The 19210-nt window shown below is 41.4% G+C and overlaps 1 protein-coding gene across 1 annotated transcript in view; it reads left to right on the top strand.

The window, feature by feature from the left end:
- The window catches only part of LOC310704535 (DBH-like monooxygenase protein 1), a 34234-nt gene extending 30974 nt beyond the window's left edge, over positions 1–3260 (top strand). The window contains exons 11-12 of the mRNA XM_083498154.1: positions 1200–1368; positions 2980–3260. Coding sequence (XP_083354280.1) covers positions 1200–1368; positions 2980–3144 — 334 coding nt within the window. The 3' untranslated portion in view covers positions 3145–3260. The remainder of the gene's footprint in view (positions 1–1199; positions 1369–2979) is intronic.
- Positions 3261–19210: the final 15950 nt, after the last annotated feature.

The raw sequence follows: 19210 nt of genomic DNA, 5'->3' as shown, positions 1-19210 counted from the left end.
CTCCATTGGGCCACCAAGGCTGGGGACATCCTCTTCCCAGGCCCATGTGGGGCAGGAGGGGCAGCTCAGAGACCAGGAGTGGCAACAGCAACTGCCCAGATGATTCCCAAGTAGTGGGGAGGGGAGGTTGAAGGAACATTCTACAAGGTAGGGTGTTCAAAAAAGAGTGAGAGGCTGCAGGCAAGAAGTGATACAACTGGGCTCCTGAGCCCCACAGGGGTGACCCAGAAAGAATGTAGTTGGTCAAGGGAGCCATGGACTCAAAACGGTTGAAAACCTCTGCTCTATAGGGTTCCCTCTTCTATAGGTTGGACAGGGCCTCAGATGCAAGCTCCCTGATTAAGGGATGCATTTCCTGCATAAGGGCTGGCTCATTGGAACTTTTCATTATAAATATTGACAAGAATGGATGCATTAGTCATTCTGTTGTTGCTGGCATTAATACAGTAATACCACAGCAGATAAAAATATTTTTTCTTTCAGAGAGGTGGCATTCTAAATACAGTGGTGCCTCGCAAGACGAAATTAATTCGTTCCGCAAGTTTTTTCTTCTTGCGAGTTTTTCGTCTTGCGATGCACGGTTTCCCATAGGAATGCATTGAAAATCAATTAATGCGTTCCTAGGGAAACCGCCTTCAGACCAGGTCCGGGGACAGTCTGTCCCCCGACCTCTTCTGAAGGCTGGGGGGGGGGGACAAGGGCTTTTCTTCCCACCCCCAGCATTTTAAAAAACCCCAGGACAGCGGAGGACTTCTCCGCTGTCCGGGGCAATCTTAAAATGCTGGCGGGCGGCATTTTAAAATCACCCGGGACAGCGGAGGACTTCTCCGCTGTCCGGGGCGATTTAAAAGCCCCTGGGAAGGCAGGCAGGGGGGACAAAGACTTTTGCCCCCCCCGCCCACCTTCAGAAGAGGTCCTGGACAGCTTCTCCCCGCCGCCCCTTGCTTCAAAAGAGGTCTGGGGACAGCGGGGAAGAAGCGCTGCGGGGAGACCCGCTGTCCCCGGAGCTTGCGGGGCAAGCTTCGTTTTGCGAAGCAAGCCCATAGGGAAATTCGTCTTGCGAGGCAACTCGAAAACGAAAAAACCTTTCGTTTTGCGAGTTTTTCGTCTCGCGAGGCGTTCGTCTTGCGGGGTACCACTGTACTTGGTACTATTATTGTAATAATGGTGGGTTTTGTTTCATTTTGCTTTTAATTCAGGACTTGGCCATTCATTATCAAGAGTCCAAAACAATACAAAAACCTGTCTTTCATGGATGCAATGAACAAGTTTAAATGGTCCAAAGAACAGGGCCTTTCCTACAATGACTTTGTTCTTAGGTTACCAGTGAATGTAAGATGTACCAAGACTGACAATGCAGAGTGGACAGTAAGTGTAATCCTTAATAAAAAAAACCAACACTGCTTGAACTACTGCTAATCTGTATATTTTATTGTGTCATAGTTGTAAGTTGGAAAGGGTGATTGGATTGCATCAGATATTTAAATTATTATTATCATTTATTTCATTTATGAATCATTTATCATGAGGAATGCCAAAGTAATTTACAATAAAATGGCTTATATATATAACAGTTCTCTATATCAGGGATGTCCAACTTCCAAGAGACTGTGATCTACTCACACGATTAAAACCTGGCGTGATCTACCCCTTTTTCTTGGGGTTCAGGTCAATGTTGTTGAGCTCTTTTTAGGGAGGTAATATTCGTTAATTTAAGAGCTTAGGTCAAATAGCTAAAATAAAAGGCACTCACCACCAAGAGTTCGCTACTGAGACACTCAGATTTCTGCTTCAGCTATCTAAAAAGATGGGGCAAGGGGGCGGGGACGGATGGAAGAGATCTGTTGGACATCCCTGCTCTATATAAAATCTATTCATGTCCAGAACAGATACCAACCAGGATAAAGGCACCTGTCTGATATGCAGTGGGAGGGTGTTCCAAAGGGCAGATGCCACCATGCTAAATCACACCACAAATCATCATGAAGGAGGGGTTGTAACTCAGTAGTCAAAATGCATCCTTTAACAATGTAAGAATTGACTTGCCTGATCAAACCATCTAGTTCAGTTTTCTGTGGAACATATTGGACAATCATATCTGAGATTAATAAGGCAATGTATGAATGAGCTATTTGAGTGTCCATCCCTCCTCTCTTTGCATGGGTGAGTGAACAAACCAGGAAGTCTTCCATTAACTATTGTTTCCCATTTCCTTCCAACTGGTTAATGGCATTAGAACAAGCCAGGATATGAAGCTGTGGTTGAAGTCTGATTAATATCTTGATTTGTTTGAAAGCCATTTACTATCATTTCCCAGTTCAGACAAAACAGGAAAGTATCATTAATGAAAGACTTGCCTGCTTGCCTGTCATATGGTGTGAAGACTGAAGCATATAAGGCGTTTTAAAAGGGCTCACTTATATCTTGGCTGAATATACTGATTCGGTGCATGAATGGTCTTGGGGATTTGCAAAGTACTTTAGTAACCATAAATTATATAAAGGAGGGATAATGCAAAGTCTTATCAAGACACCTAGTACTCTCAGCAGCTAGAAGGTAGCAAGGATTTAGATAATAGATATTAAGGGCATTAAGAAAGTAACTAGCTGTTAATTATGGCCATCGGGTTTAGTTGGGATGAATAAATCTGTGTAAATAAGTGTAAATGCTTAATAATAATAATAATAAATTGCCAGAGTATTCTGTGTTGTTGGTATTGGTGCTTACTTAGATCAGGATTTCCCAAACTAGGGTCTCCAGCTGTTTTTGGACTACAATTCCCATCATCCCTAGCAGGACCAGTGGTTAGGGATGATGGGAACTGTAGTCCAAAAACAGCTGGAGACCCAAGTTTGGATCTGCACCCTGACTTAAACTATAATACATAAATAATATAGATAAGGCACAGATGTCAGCTAAATTTTTTATAGAGCCCAGTAGTATATGCAGCTTATAATTTTATTTCATTTTAAATTTCAGATACAAGGAATGATAACTTCACCACCTCAAATAGAAAGACCATACAGGACAGAACCAATTGTCTGTAGTTCAGCTTCCTGCTTAAACTGCAATCTGTTTTTAACTCTATTGATTGTTCTGTACACATCAACCACTGCTGTAAGAAAGAGTGGGCCTTTTGTATAATAACTCTGATTGTACTCACTTTCATTTTTTTGTGCCATGCAAGTCCTGAAATGTTTGCACTGTTGCTCTTGTAGATTTATTTTTTTACATATTAATAAACTAAATTCATTTCAAAATAGTGTTCACCTCATTTGAAAGGGGGGGGGTATTTCATTTTTTGCAATCTAAATTGATTGGTATTGTTTCATTTTATTCATCCTGGCACATCACACCATGAAAAAAGCTGCTCTGTATTTGGATACCATTGTAATAAACTAAACTTTATCTATGTAACCTTAATAATCATGAAGTTTGTTGAATTATTTCACCTCTACTCTCAATAAATGTAAGTTAAAAAGGTGATTTGCTGTAGAGCTGGATCTTGCCAGTGCCATATTAGTTCTGCAAACTTTTTTAGTCCTTCAACAAAAGCCATAAAAGTGTTGTAAATCACAAACATGAATGAAGCAGAATCACAGAAGTCTGTTTCTGTGATACTGGCTGGTTATTATCCACATAAGAGGTCCTGTGTCTGTGTGGGGGGGAAAACCTTCACTCAGATTAGCAATTTACCCTGATATTCTGGTCTGCCATTCAAGTGTACTGTCATAATGTGTGACTTTATGCATTAAAAATTGCCAGCTTACTTGACATGATAAATTCTATTTGCTTCAGCCGCATCATTTGGCCATAAATGGAAATGCTGTTTTATACAACTTTTATAAATGTTTACTGGGAAGGAATCCCATTGATCCGAGGTAAATGTACTTCCCAGTAAACATGCTTAGCAGATTGCAGCCATTCAAACAAATGTTCTCACTTCACTTTTACAATGGTTTGGGAGAAATTTACAGTTTAGATACCTTAACTTTGGTTTCCTGTTTACTTTTCACTGCTAGCCAGATGAGGAGAAAAAGCTTCTATCCTTTCTGAACAGCTATGCAAATGGTTACAAAGTACCTACAAGTAGGTGTGTTTTACCAAATATGGCTTTTCATTGCTTGGTAAATGTGTGTTTATGGCAGAAGGCCTTTGTTGACTTGGTTTGGAATAAATATAACAAAGCCCTATTCCTTTTTCATGAGCAGTCAACCTAACAGAATATGAACAAATGCAACTTTGTTGTTACCAACCATTCTGTTTTGGTTCTGAGATAATGGAAAGCCATTCAGGCAAAAGGCATTTAGAAGATAAAACTCCTAACGTTGATAGCAAGCAGCACTGGATCGTTTATGCTTTGACGGCATCAGGCTTTTTTAAGATCACACCTGGCAAAGAAATAGAAGTCTGATTCAGCAATATATGCAAACATGCGCAAAAGGACATTTCTAACAAAACAAAATGGAAGCAAATGTGTAAATACTAAATTCCCAGCAATGGAAGGAAAGAGCAGGAAATCAGGATACAGACTGCCAAAAATCGAAACCCAGGTGGAAACGGAATATGTTGGACCTAAATGCAACAGTGAGAACAAAAAGGTAAGAACTCGTCGCCTGACATCCTTTGACCTTGCACACTTGTACAAAAACAGGCAGTAAAGTATAACGTCTGTCAATTGCTTGTTCAGTTGTCTATTGGCTTGTACAGTTTTGGCTCCTGCCAACCTAGCAGTTCGAAAGCACGTCAAAGTGCAAGTAGATAAATAGGTACCGCTCCGGCGGGAAGGTAAACGGAGTTTCCGTGCGCTGCTCTGGTTCTCCAGAAGCGGCTTAGTCATGCTGGCCACATGACCCAGAAGCTGTACGCCGGCTCCCTCGGCCAACAAAGCGAGATGAGCACCGCAACCCCAGTCGGCCATGACTGGACCTAATGGTCAGGAGTCCCTTTACCCTACAGTTTTGGCATACAATAGCTGTGAGTAATAAACATTGGTAAGTACAGTTCAGAAACAGTGCCTATGGGAAAGGAGCATAATGGAACATGTTTGTGTATGAGTATCATAGATGGACTTTTGTTTCTCCACACACACACCGGCACTGAACTGTCCTATAGAAACAACACAGAGGATGAGGCACTAGAGACCTCATCTGAATGTTAATGTCACACCCATATTGGAGTAACTGTTAGGCCACGGTAGCAGCGCCAGAGCAGTGCACAGCAGAGGAGAGAGAGGAGATCCTTTCATCAGACAAACAGAAATGCTTTCAGTGACAGAGCAATCTTCTTACGGTTATGTTGAATTCCTCCCAGAGCTCTGTCCCACTTAATTCAAGCACAGATTTGAAGCAGAAAAGAGTTGTGTACAATCATACCTTGGTTTTTGAACAGCTTAGTTCTCAAACGTTTCAGCTCCTGAACGCTGCAAACCCAGAAGTGACTGTTCTGGTTATTTTGGGAAGCTGAACATCTGACAGGACTTCCAATTGGCTGCAGAAGTTTCCAAATGTTTTGGAAGTCGAACGGACTTCCAGAACGGATTCCCTTCGACTTCCAAGGTACGACTGCGTTTTACAGTTAACTTTAGTGTGCACTTTCATTCCTCACTTTTCTCAATCCAGAAAACAAAACTGGCACAAGGGTTTCGATCAGAGGAAATATTAATGCAAAAGAAATGCAAAGATGTAATCTTGCATCATGGGACGGGGAATGCCACCTTCAATTTCCTTAAAACTTGTTTATCCCTGACCCATGCTGGGTCAGCTAGTATGATACCACAGAAACAAACAAATCGGTCCTTGGAGAGAGGCTGAGATATCTGATGAATACAGTCATGATATGGGGCTGATGTTGTCTGCTTTTTTAGAGCCTTTCAGCATGTCCTTAAATCTTGTCAGAATCTCAGCAGATGTTAACTTAAAATAATTCATTCTTTTCTTTCTTTAGGTTCATGGTTGCTTTTCCTACTTGTGGGGAGATATTTCAAGGTATGGCTGTGATGTGATAATACAACATTGTGATAATACAACATTAGATGCTTGTTGGGATGAAGAAAAGGGTCTTCCTTTTCATCATGTTTATATAGTAGAACTCCTTACCTGGGAGGTTTTTTTTTAATCCCCAGTCTCCTTGCTGATTGGCCAAGATATTTATATTCTGACAGCCATTTGACCTGCAATGTTAACTTGTTAATGTACAAGTTTCCAAAAGATACATAAAAAGAAATATTGGTCCTTCAGTCCATAATAAAAATAAAATAAAATGTCCTTTTCCATTATTATTTGCAATTTCAGCTAAATTTTATAATGTTCCCAACAATAATTGGATCCTGTATTTAGTTACTGGTGTAATAAATAAACAAGACTCCACTTCTCAATAAATGGATTGTGATGCTTTTTCCTCTCACATTCTAACCACATTTAACAACTTACATATCTGAACTATGTCCCCTGGTTTCAATAACCAATCGTCCAATGTGGGAGGGCTAGGCTTTTTCCAGTTGGGACTGATTACCACCCACACACTTCTCAGTAAGTGAATAACCATCTCTCTGGCTTCTATGTGAACCATATCATAAACATAATGAAACTGGGTAACCAAAGGATTCCTAGGAAAAGCATATTCTGTGAATTATTCAATTTCATGAATTGCCATAAGCCAAAAGGACCATATATTCTTGACAGGACTAGACCAAATGATTTACATCTCCAACTGTGTTTGTTAGAGCCATTATAAATACTGTATGATTATCCCTTTGAGGAGTTAAGCGCCAATGAAAAAGCAGCTTGTACACGTTTTCTTTCAGACTTATACTTACCAGGTTTGGCACATATTTCCACAAATCATTACAATTATTCATTTGAAATTTCAAAGCTCAGGCCTTTCACCCATCTTGTAATGTTACATATAATGAAGAAGAAAAGACTCTTCAAGATCATTTTGTCCAAGTTTAGTTGAATTTAAGCCTTTGACAATAACCCTTGAGATTAATTTCCTCTTTGTATTACTCCGCACTGCTTACATTTTGTCAGGATTCAAAAGCTTTATCAGATTCCTGTCTGTATTTATTTATGCTATACATAATCCTGAGGGCAGCGTTAACATTGGCAAGAATTAGGTCAAATGCCATTTGTGCTTTTAAATTGGAATTTCTTAACATTTGTGTTCTAAAGCTACTTCTCATGAGCCTGACACTGCAGTGATTGTGGGATTTTGATTGTGTGATTATATTCAGTAGCAGAGCACATGATAGGAAAGAAATCACTTTAGATATTTTTAATATTCCCCCACCCTTAAAAATGGATGTAACGGTTCAACTGGCTGGTGGTGTAACATCAGATACAAAATCAAGTCACAAATACAAGAGTCCAAATAATATGAGTATAGCTATTCTTCTGGACCAGGAAGTTACTTTTGGCTGAGTCGCCAGGGACAGAATTGGGGAAGGAGGAGGCATACAGATGCCACATGCTCTGAAAGTTTGTTTAGCAACCAGGCATTTTCAGGGAAGTAATGCCGGATAGTCTTTCTTTCTGTTGGTTTTACAGGTGGATTTAATGCTGTTTCATCATTTTAGATTTGTATTTTGTATTTTCTTTGTATTTCTCTTATGTGCATGTTAGCATGAGGAACAGAATCACATCCGTTGGCCCTCCCTCTGTTTAAATTTACAGCAATGTCTGAAAGTACATGGATATAACTGATGTTGCTAGTTTAGTTGAAAGTAACTCTCTACCACTTTCTTTTGCTGCAACTGTTAAAATAAACACAGTTCACAGACAGTTAACTCAGAAGCAGCTTTGTCATAATCGAGATGTGTATTCAATCCGTTGCTATTTAACTTGCTATTATGTTGTTCTGTTATTTCCCAGTGGTTATTATAGTAACCAGCCATTACAGCCACCAGATCTACAGATATAGAAACATTTATTGACTCATGAAAATGATCAGTTTTGCTTTCAACAGTGTTTCTTTTGGCTGCATTTATGCTCCCCTTCCCCCTGTTTCTAATGTCACTAGGCTTTGAATAATCTCTTGCTAAGGGAATCTTGTGATTCCACACTGTTTCCATATATAAATTACTCCAGTTCCAGGAAGAAAATTTCAGTATACCAAGACTGTAGAAAATCTCCACCTGTCATTCAGGATTTGGTATGGGGGGCGGCATTCTAAGGTGTTTTTTGAGAGCAGTATGACACCAGGGAGCAGGTGGTGCTGTGGCCTAAACCACTGAGCCTCTTGGGCTTGCCGATCAGAAGGTTGGCAGTTCAAATCCCCGCAACGGGGCGAGCTCCCATTGCTTTGTCCCAGCTCCTGCCAACCTAGCAGTTTGAAAACATACCAAGTAGATAAATATCTACCAAGTAGATACCAAGTGCAAGTAGATAAATAGGTACCGCTGTGGTGGGAAGGTAAATGGGGTTTCCATTCACTCTGGCTTCTGTCACGGTGTTCTGTTGTGCCAGAAGCAGCTTAGTCATGCTGGCCACATGACTTGGAAAGCTTTCTGTGGGAAAATGCCCTGTCCCTTGGCCTGAAGCAAGATGAGCACCGTACCCCATAGTCGCCTTTGACTACTGACTTAACTGTCCGGAGGTCCTTTACCTTTTACCTTACCTTATGACACCAGGAATCTATTTCATGGGTGACGTTCTTCTTGGCAGGGATGGGAAAACAAGACCTGTTGTGTGACCCCCCCCACCTTGTTTTATGGAGCTGCTAATACCACTGCGCCTCCCAGCTGAACTACATCTTACAATACAGCTGTGTGTAGCATTAGCTTGGCAGCTATTTTTCTTGTTTCAAAGCACTCGTGGTAAAGGGGAAGCAGTAGGAGAGGGGTGCTTAATCCTCCATGTGCTGTTTTCTATGGAAAAACAGAGAGAGAGAGAGAGAGAGAGAGAGAGAGAGAGAGAGAGAGAGAGAACACCCTTACTGTATCCAGGGTTTCTGACCTGTCTTTACCTTAGAGATATAGGGCTGAAATTCAGGGAACAGGTTGGGAAAAGGGGTTCAGAGGCAAAGGGGCCAAACATCTACATCACCTTTCCACACTGCAGAGCTGGCAACAGAGGTTGGTTTCACTGAGCATTTCCTAAAGCCCACCTCAGCAGGGATCTCCATGGCTGACCACCAGAGCCCCTTGGAGCTTAGCATTGCTTCTTGCTCACTCTGACTGGCCCCAGAAGGACAGCACTAAGAGGCAACAAACATATGAAGAGGTCTTCAGATCACAATTGCATAACAGGGCAACTTGTGGTGTCCCAGTGATGCAGCCCTTCTGGTCCTCTGGTTTATTCACTTATTTGGCAACTGCAATTAGTGTGGTATCATTAAGAGGCCTCTCAACACTTAATGCTCTTAAACAAAACAAAACTTTTCAGGGAGTATAACTGTTGTGAAGCATGAGAACTGCACTATTGCAGGATATTATTTAAAACTCTTCAAAAACCACTTTACCAGCTGCAGTGTACATTAATGCTCCCCTTCCCTTTTTCTCGTGAATACAAGCCCTCCATCTTACATATACATGCCTCATTTATTTTGGTCAATTTGCCAGTTTGCCATTTGACCTTGATGGATGTCTGTAGCAGCAGCTCTCACAGACTTAAAGTGCAACAGAGCATCGGGTGAGCGAGCAGAACAAGCAGCCTTTGTCTGAAACAGCACACTTATTTCTGTCACAAACAGTCTGCCGGAGATATTTTTGTGAAGCAGCGTGACATAATCTGTCTCTGCTGCACTTAGGCTGACGAAACCAGAACTACCATTGTGGCTGCCTCTGAATGGAAAGGCAAATCTGTTAATTGGCTTAGTGGGTTGAAAAAAGAGAAACAATCCCTCACATCTCTAAGTTCCATTTCCTGATAATGATCATTTGGTGGTTCTGGAGACATTGGAGCTATCAATAAAGTGTTGCAAGGAATTCTTCCTGAGGGGTTAGTGGGAAGAAGTGAAATGGTTCTAAAGAAAAGTTTTTTCCCTCAGAAACAGGAAATAGCTTAGTCTGTGAAAATTATCTAATTTGTGTGAGTGTTTATGGAAAACGAGGTCTGCTGACAAGCTACAAATGTCACAATGGTATGCCATATTTCTGTATGGTACAGTATTGAATTCCAGAAAAGGGAAGGTTTATGATACAGCTTGTTTCTGACAATGTGACATCTGTGCAGAGCTGAGAAGAATGACAGTGGTGTCCTGTGCGTGGAATTTTTTGATACAATCCGCTAGCTGATGAGGCATGTAACTGAATAGTCTACTAGAAATAAGAATTGATACACACATTGTAGATAGATGATAGATGATGATAGATAGATAGATAGATGATAGATAGATAGATAGATAGATAGATAGATAGATAGATAGATAGATAGATAGATGATAGATAGATAGATGATAGATAGATGATAGATAGATAGATAGATAGATAGATAGATAGATAGATAGATGATAGATAGATAGATGACAGAAAGATAGATAGATAGATAGATAGATGATAGATAGATAGATAGATAGATAGATAGATAGATAGATAGATGATAGATGATAGATGATAGATAGATAGATAGATAGATGATAGATAGATAGATAGATAGATAGATAGATAGATGATAGATAGATAGATAATAGATAGATAGATGATAGATAGATAGATGATAGATAGATAGATAGATAGATAGATAGATAGATAGATAGATAGATAGATAGATAGATGATAGATTCAATCTATCTATCAGTGGTTTTAAACCAGTGTGTCGTGGCACCCTGGGGTGCCTTGAATGATGGACCAGGGTACTGAGAGCAACACTGGCCTCTGTCCCTCTTTCCTTCCCTCTCTCCTCTGATGCCTTCTCATGTCTCTCCCTCCCAAAAGCTTGCACAGCTGTTGGTTGCAGCAGCCCTGGCTATAAGCTCCACAGACCAATGATGCCTCTGGGAGGCACCTCTCTTTGGGGCAGCAGGGGGCAGTTCAGAGACCAGGGACGGCAGCTGTGGTTGCCCAGAGGACTCCCAAGGAGAGGGGAGAGGATAGGAGGCTGAGGGAATCCTCCACAAGGGAGGGTGTTCGAAAAAGGGTGAGAGGCTGCTAGTTCTGCAGGCAAGGAGGGACATAACTGGGCTCCTGAATCCCACAGGGGTGTCACAGAAAGAATGCAGTTGGTCAAGGGAGCCATAGACTCCAAAAGGTTGAAAACCTCTGGTATATATGGTGTTTTACTTTCACTTCAGTACTGTTGATAGTCTCAGTGCCTAAATGTATGTAAGTTGTAACTGTTATCACCTCCCCCTTTTTTTACATTAGATTCCACTTCCATTGTAGCCCAAAGTGTGCTGTAAACTATTCCTCCATCTGCGTTATGCCTTAATATCTTACCCTTTACTGGAAAAGGCTCAGAAAAAAGCAAGTGAAATGATCAAGGGCTGGAGCCACTCCCCTCTGAGGAACGCTTACAACATTTGGGGCTTTTTAACTTAGAGAAAACTTAGAGAAAATGTAAGTAACAGGAGATATGATGGAGAAGTATAAAATTATGCACAGTGCGGAGAAAGTGGACAGGCAAAAGTTTTTCTCCCTCTTCAAAAAAGCTGAATGGTGGAATAAGAGTGGCTGGGTATAAATAATAAATTATTATTATTATTATTATTATTATTATTATTATTATTATTATTATTATATTCAGGACCTTTTAATACAGCATAGGCAAACAAGGAAATTGGCTCCCACAAGCTGTTTTGACGGCCACCAACTTGGGTGGCTTTAAAAGAAGATTAGAGGAATTCATGGAAGATTATGTTTCATCTTCCAATCAGGCTTTGGACCTACCACATGAATTACTGGAAAAGATAAGGAGCCAACAATCTCACAGGCCAGTAGAACTCTAGGTTTTAAATCCCCTATCTTCATCTCAAGCTCTTCCTTATGAATGTATGCATATATTTGTGAATATCAGCTCACTCACCACCACAATTTACCTTATCATATGTCTCCCCCACATAGTTCCAACAGCCTTTCTTTGCTTTCCATTTGCCTAGACAAATGCAGCACTAGCTATTAACCTGAACCATCTACCCTGCCCCTCAACATACAGGCTGCCACACAATTTTCTGCCATCATGGAACACCTTTCATACCAACTTACCGCATGGCTAGGGATGGCCCCATGGAGCATCTTTCTCTAAGGGTTTCTGGTTGGGTAATAAAATTGGTTAACATTGAATTAGAGTGCAATATTGATACTAGGCAGGATACTGACTGCGAAAATAAATTTTCTATGGTTGTGGATTATTGGGGAGGATAATTAAAGCATATTTTAATTGATTTGGAGCAGGATCTGTTGGGAAAGTAATTGGGCATAAATGAATTGAAGAGAAACTTATCTAGGGGGATCTGGGATAGGATACATATTTGTTTAATACCTTACTTAGGGGTTATTTGGATGAAAAGCTGGCTTGCCTCCAGTGATATCTAAAGTCTAACTTAGCTGGCAATACCTCAGCCAATTTACTTGCTCCTCTTATCACAACCACTTCTAAACTCAGCAGTTTCGTGCTGGAGTCTTCCCTTTGAAGATCCTTAGTTAAAGAATGGCAAAGGCTTCTCTGGGCTTCTGTTTTGCAGAACCATCCCACTGCTCAACCCATATAAACATTTCCAAGGGTGGGTATAAACCAAAGCAAAACTCCCACAAAGGAAAACCTGCCAGAAAGACGATGGAGACTTGCTCACAAATTACTTGGCACAGCAGTTGCGTTTTGTGAGTGGATGCTGCCACCTTATGGTAACAGGAGAGAATAGATCTCTAAAAAGCAAAGTGATGAGAGCAATGAGCAGTTTGCTCTACCTCTGTGAGTGGGGCTTCTGTAAACCAAGCAATGCAATCAGTTGTATTGGTGAAATATTCCAGTTTGTACATTTTGTGGGGCCGGGGAGGGGGTATATGGGGAGGGGGGAAGGTAGTTGCTGCGTGGATAATAATCAGTGTAGCTGATACATGGTTTAACTTCAATAAGTTGGAACCAAAAGATGTCATACCGAAATACTCAGAATGATGTGATGTGTCAGAGGGATCTATCACAGCTCTATTCATATTGATGTTGTTATCCCATGGAAGGCTTAGTTGGGCATATGATTCATACACCAAAATGTGCATGACATTATTGTGAACAACTTTCACATGTGGAGAGGGGGAAGTAGAAGGACCATGCGAAGGTGGGAGGGGGGCAGCTGGGTACACTTGCCCTGGGCCTTAAACTGGCTGGGGACGCCCACCAGGGGCCCACAGGACTTATGCTACTTGAGTTTATAAATTTATTCCAAAAAGACTCCTGCCTTGGACCTCCAACAAGCTCTGCCCAGTCCTGGGAAGTAGGATCATGTCTGTCAACCTCTAGTGTTGATGCATGCCCCATTTACACCCCCCCACTTACTCATTTAGTAAGGAGGAGAAGAATCCTTATGCACATATCACTATGCACACAAGGTCCTACACACAAGGGGTTATGGTCTGAAGGCCTCTGAGGCCACCAGCTGTTTTTAGATGAGTGAGACACACATCATGGCACCTTGGAATTCATGGAAGGAGAGAGGCAGGATATGAATTAGATTTGGCACTTTCTCATTCTCACCAGACATTCAGCCGACAGTGGGGAGGGGGGCAAGGCCAGCCAAATGTATGGATGGCAGAAGGTAGGAGGTATCTAGAGCCAACAGCTTCCTCACACTAGAGATTAAATCTAAAAACCATTCCATGCAAAAGCTGTAGGGCTGAAACTGTGATTATTATTTTTTGAACTTGCTGAACTGTACATTAAAAACATTTCATATTGCTTTAAAACTTGAAGATCTGCTATTTCTGGGATATTTTTTTGAGACATTCAATTTTTTTAAATAAAGTTTTCCTTACAGAAAAGAGTGGGTAATATGGAAAAGGATGGTGGAGCACTTTGTTATAAGAAATGCCTTTGTTGCCATTTGCTAAGCTGTTTTCTGAGCCAGACTGAGCAACAACTTTGCTGTTGCAGTTACAACCCTGGGAAAAACCCCTAAAAGACACAGAATAGCCTCAGAATGTCGCCTAGTGGCACTGGTCATCTGCTGAAAAAAGAGAAATCCATCCCTGCAATTCTTTGCAATCTTCACACTGAATGGTTGATTCCGAGGCCACTTTTTAAAAAATAAAATAATCTAACACATATTTTCTTCATATTGATAATGCGATACTGAAAGAGGAAAGGAAGCATTCTTAAATTAAATGTGTCAATTAGTATACAGCATCCTAAAAGATGGCATCCTTTCTAATGTCTCCTCACGATCACTGTGTATGACACACAACAATCTCTTAACAATAACATTTGTGTGCCATGTTCAGACAGAGAAGACCACCTTGCAATTAGAGAATTATCTCTTCACTAAAGCCTTAGGCTGTAATCGAATCTTCCTCTTTATGCTGGTTGGTGGTGGTGGGTTGGATTGAGGCTTCCCTCTGTTGCTTCAGTCGGCTCAGCTGGCACCTTGCCAGCTGTGTCACTGACAAGCTGCCACTCAGTTGATGCTGGCAACCCACCCCCTTCTGCCTGCCAAACAGAAGGCTCACCAGTGGCACCCCCAAAACTGGAGTTCAGCAGAAAGCCTGAAACGGGTGTTCCGAGTGAGGGGTGAGGCTGACTTGACCTGGAATCTGTCTGATCCTGGCCCAGTCTCACAGCCTGCCCTGACGAGCATTGGGCCCAATCACTGCACCAGCCTGGAGCTTCTGTAGGTACCTCAACTGATCTGCCATTCATTCAGACTCACTTCCAAACCCATAATACAGCATAATGGGAAGGGATTATTCACTTCCACATGAGCAATTGGAATTGTCAGGTATGTCACAGGAAAAAACACACAAAATTGACCTGGAAGTCCTTCTAGTTCAGCATTCTGTTGACACAGTGGCTAGTCAGATCTCCATGGAAAGTCCTTGAGAAAGTTAAGAGTTCAACAGCGCTATCCTCACTCATGATATCCAGCAACTGATACTTAGAGGCATATGGAATACTTTCTTTCTTTTTTTAAAACCTAAATCTTCCAACATTTGGCTTCATTCAGAAATGCCCTCTTCTGAAGTCTAATGTGTTGTCTTCTGCAGTCTAATTGTTCACTTACATAGATGTTGGATTTGATAGCACCATGATCACTATGACCAGTTGGTTCAGCAACACTTGCATCTTGCACCAGGCCTTAGGTGCCACTGAAGTCCAGGGTGGCCTGCCCTTTTATTGGTTCTATGACCCGCTGTTCTAGGGCAGAGATATTTGGGGTATGTATAAATTTCCCCTCTTTGACCTGACTGGAACATACATTTGCCCAGTCACTATGGTTAACAGGCTCTCTGACTTTCTTTGACACTGTGTGTCACGCGTATGCCACCAGCAGGGTATCCTTTCTGCAACAGCTATTATTTATTTGTTTGTTTCACAGAAATTATATACCATGTAAATGTAGAAAAGAAGCTACATCTTGTGTACTTAGTAAGCCTCAGCCCTGCTATTTAATCTGTACCAGTGATGTTATTTCCTTTGCGCTGCTAACATTCACAAAGATGTTGTTTTGGAAGCTTCCATTCCTGCTGCACAGGCTCAGAGACACCAGTTATTTATACGCAACCCTGTTGAGGCATCTGTGACAATCAAGACAGCTTGCTACTCTGACCTAGAGGTTCTGAAGATGGGGGGGAAACTGCTGAGTTAAGGTAGCCAGGCTACTTCTAATCAGCTGTGTTTATCCAGTTGGAGTTAATAAATATGACCGAGTCAAGGTGAGCGAGACAGCTGTCTGTGGAAGCCTGCCAGGGTGTCTTGGGTAAAGGGCGAAAGCTCAGTGACACAGGAAGGAGAAAGGCAAGTATTTGCAGTTGGTACATGACTGCTAAAACAACTTACGCAGATCACGGTAGACCGAATATTCCGATAATCTCACCTTATGACAGGCATATATTCAAGCAGCAGAGCAATGGAACTATCCCAAAACATAGAGGCCTTTCCCTCCCATTCTGTTAAACAGTGGACAGTGTGTGGATGTTTGGCTGTGCAGACACAGTCACTGGCCATGAAAATTGCCAGCAAGGATTCCCCTCCCCCTTTTAACGACTTGTCAAAATTGATGCAAAGAATAATGGTTGTCTTCAAAATCCAGCGTTTCCTAGGACAGTGCAACTGAACAAAATTTTAAAGGGTCTCTAAAAATGCCATGTGCCCACAAACAGTGCTGCCATGTTATTATGGCCAGGCCATGACTGCATCAGCAGTACTTTATGTGCTCTCATAAGACTGTCATATTCTGTAAATCGACCCTCAGTGCCTCAGGCAGTTTTCTTTTCAGAAGTATGCAGTGTCAGCCCAAGTTGTTGTGCTACCTCAAACAGAGCACAAATTGTGCCCCCTCTCCCTCCACCTGCACTGTCCAACTTTTTTTTTTTAAAAAAAGCTTGCTGCCTATAGTTTAGTTTCCTACATTAAAAAATTGCATTGATTATACTTGTGTTTTAATGATCATTTATATTGTTTTTAAATTGGTTTATGCAATTTAGCTGTCTTTTCACTTTTTTGTGCATTGTTTGATGGGAATTTTGAGCAGCTTAAGAAATATCCTAAAGAAATAATAAATACTGAGGCATGAATTCTTGCCTTATTCTATCCCACCATTGTGGTACCACCTGCTATATAACAGAGCCAGCCCTGGGCTAATGAGAAGCAGTAATTTATGGCACTCCCTGTTTGGTGACACTTTCATGTAAAACGCAAGAGACATAATCAATAGCAACAATGATAAGTTTGGCCTCTTAAGCTGCAGTTGTTCTCCTTTAAGTGAGGGACAAAAAATAACTACTGACATAAATCACAACAACATTTTGTCTGATGTGGACAAAATCTCCACCAGTAGAGTTTTTCAATTTCACTGCTGAAGTGTTGTCAGAACATCACCTGATTCAATGCTGACCAGCTTTAGGCTTCATCAAGAGACGAGAGTCCTGCTGTTTTCTTTTTGGAGAATGGCTAAGCCCCTTTGACCAAAACTGTTTCCCTTCCCTGAAGTGCAAATCATCTCTGGTTTACAGTATGCTCTTGGAAACCTTAACTATCTCATCCGGTCTTATTCAACATCTTTATCAACAACTTGGATGATGGACTCAAGGGCATCCTGATCAAATTTGCAGATGACACCAAACTGGGAGGGGTGGCTAACACCCCAGAGGACTGGATCACACTTCAAAATGACCTTGAGAGATGAGAAACCTGGCCAAAACAAACAAGATGAACTTTAACGGGGAGAAATGTAAAGTATTGCACTTGGGCAAAAAAAAATGAGAGGCACAAATACAAGATGGGGGACACCTGGCTTGAAAGCAGTACATGTGAAAAGGATCTAGGAGTCTTGGTTGACCACAAACTTGACATGAGCCAACAGTGTGACGCAGCAGCTAAAAAAGCCAATGCAATTCTGGGCTGCATCAATAGGAGTATAGCATCTAGATCAAGGGAAGTAATAGTGCCACTGTATTCTGCTCTGGTCAGACCTCACCTGGAGTACTGTGTCCAGTTCTGGGCACCACAGTTCAAGAAGGACACTGACAAACTGGAACATGTCCAGAGGAGGGCAACCAAAATGGTCAAAGGTCTGGAAACGATGCCTTATGAGGAACGGCTAAGGGAGCTGGGCATGTTTAGCCTGGAGAAGAGGAGGTTAAGGGGTGATATGATAGCCATGTTCAAATATATAAAAGGATGTCATATAGAGGAGGGAGAAAGGTTGTTTTCTGCTGCTCCAGAGAAGCGGACACGGAGCAATGGATCCAAACTACAAGAAAGAAGATTCCACCTAAACATTAGGAAGAACTTCCTGACAGTAAGAGCTGTTCGACAGTGGAATTTGCTGCCAAGGAGTGTGGTGGAGTCTCCTACTTTGGAGGTCTTTAAGCAGAGGCTTGACAACCATATGTCAGGAGTGCTCTGATGGTGTTTCCTGCTTGGCAGGGGGTTGGACTCGATGGCTCTTGTGGTCTATTCCAACTCTATGATTCTATGATTCTATCCCCGTCACAGAACTCCAGTCCCATTCTTCTCCCATTAATGAATGTCTACTTGACCTTTGAACACCTCACTTTCCCACCCAGCCTATATGTGGGGAAACACTTGATCACAACTCAAGAACATGCAGCTCACTTTAACTTTCCAAAGCGGTTGGCTGTAGGCCTGGCTATGAATGGGAGCGAAGAAGCATAACGAGAACGTAACTGATGTGTTTGGCCTGCACCCAAATTACTTGGGTCCTCTAGTAGAAGATGTATCTAAATCTCTAACTGGGTTTTCATCACTATATGTGGAGGAAAAACCACTGTTTCAAAACACAACAATAACCCCTATAGCTTCTACTGAGTGGGTCCAAAAAGTTGGGATGCTTTGATTCTAATACTCTCTACAATAAGGAACATACAAAATATTATTTCTCAGCATGACCCAAATTTGGGAAATAAATATTTGTTCGCTAGTATTTCCTGTAGGAACCAGTGAGAGGGAACGCTATGTGCTAAGAGCTGTTTCAAGTGTCTAATAAGGTTTCCATGGCATGTTCCACTCAGACCTCTGAATGTTTGTTTAGTTAGCAGAGTTTTTCATTTGGACTTTATTTCCTTTCCCTGTGATACTTTTGGAAGAAAAAACAACAACCCAACTTTGGTACTTATTTTTATTCCAGTGCTCCAAAGTTCAAATTAGTTAGCCAATACACACCTTGTACCATTGAGTCACCTGATGAACTTAGATCTATTTTAAGAAAGAGATGTTTGAGTGCAGTAACTGGGGGAATTGAAGGATTCAAGGTCCAACCAATTAGATTAAAGCTTGCAGAGACAATAATATATACCAGACCAGTGTCAGTTGTTGCCTAGAAAGCCAGTGCAGTCCCTGCTTCTGTAACAATGCTTATGAGGTTGATAAAAGTCTTCTTTTCACAGTTCCTGTCAGGCAGCTGAATCAGAAAGTTTCTTGAGCCTCTGATTGTCTCAATTCAAGCCTGCAATTTAATTTTCTCCTAAATTATAATTCAGCAGTTTCAGCCTGAAATTTCCTTTTGATGTTTCTTTGTTCAAAACAGGTCAGCAGTAAGGTTTCCTGTGATGCTGACATTTTCTCCCCTTTCTGAAAGCTGATTTATCTCCATTTATTATTTTCAT

This window comes from Podarcis liolepis (assembly GCF_965112155.1).
Source record: "Podarcis liolepis genome assembly, chromosome: 3".
NCBI lineage: Eukaryota > Metazoa > Chordata > Lepidosauria > Squamata > Lacertidae > Podarcis > Podarcis liolepis.
Note: the sequence above shows the minus strand (reverse complement) of the source record. Positions and strands in the feature narration are given on the sequence as shown.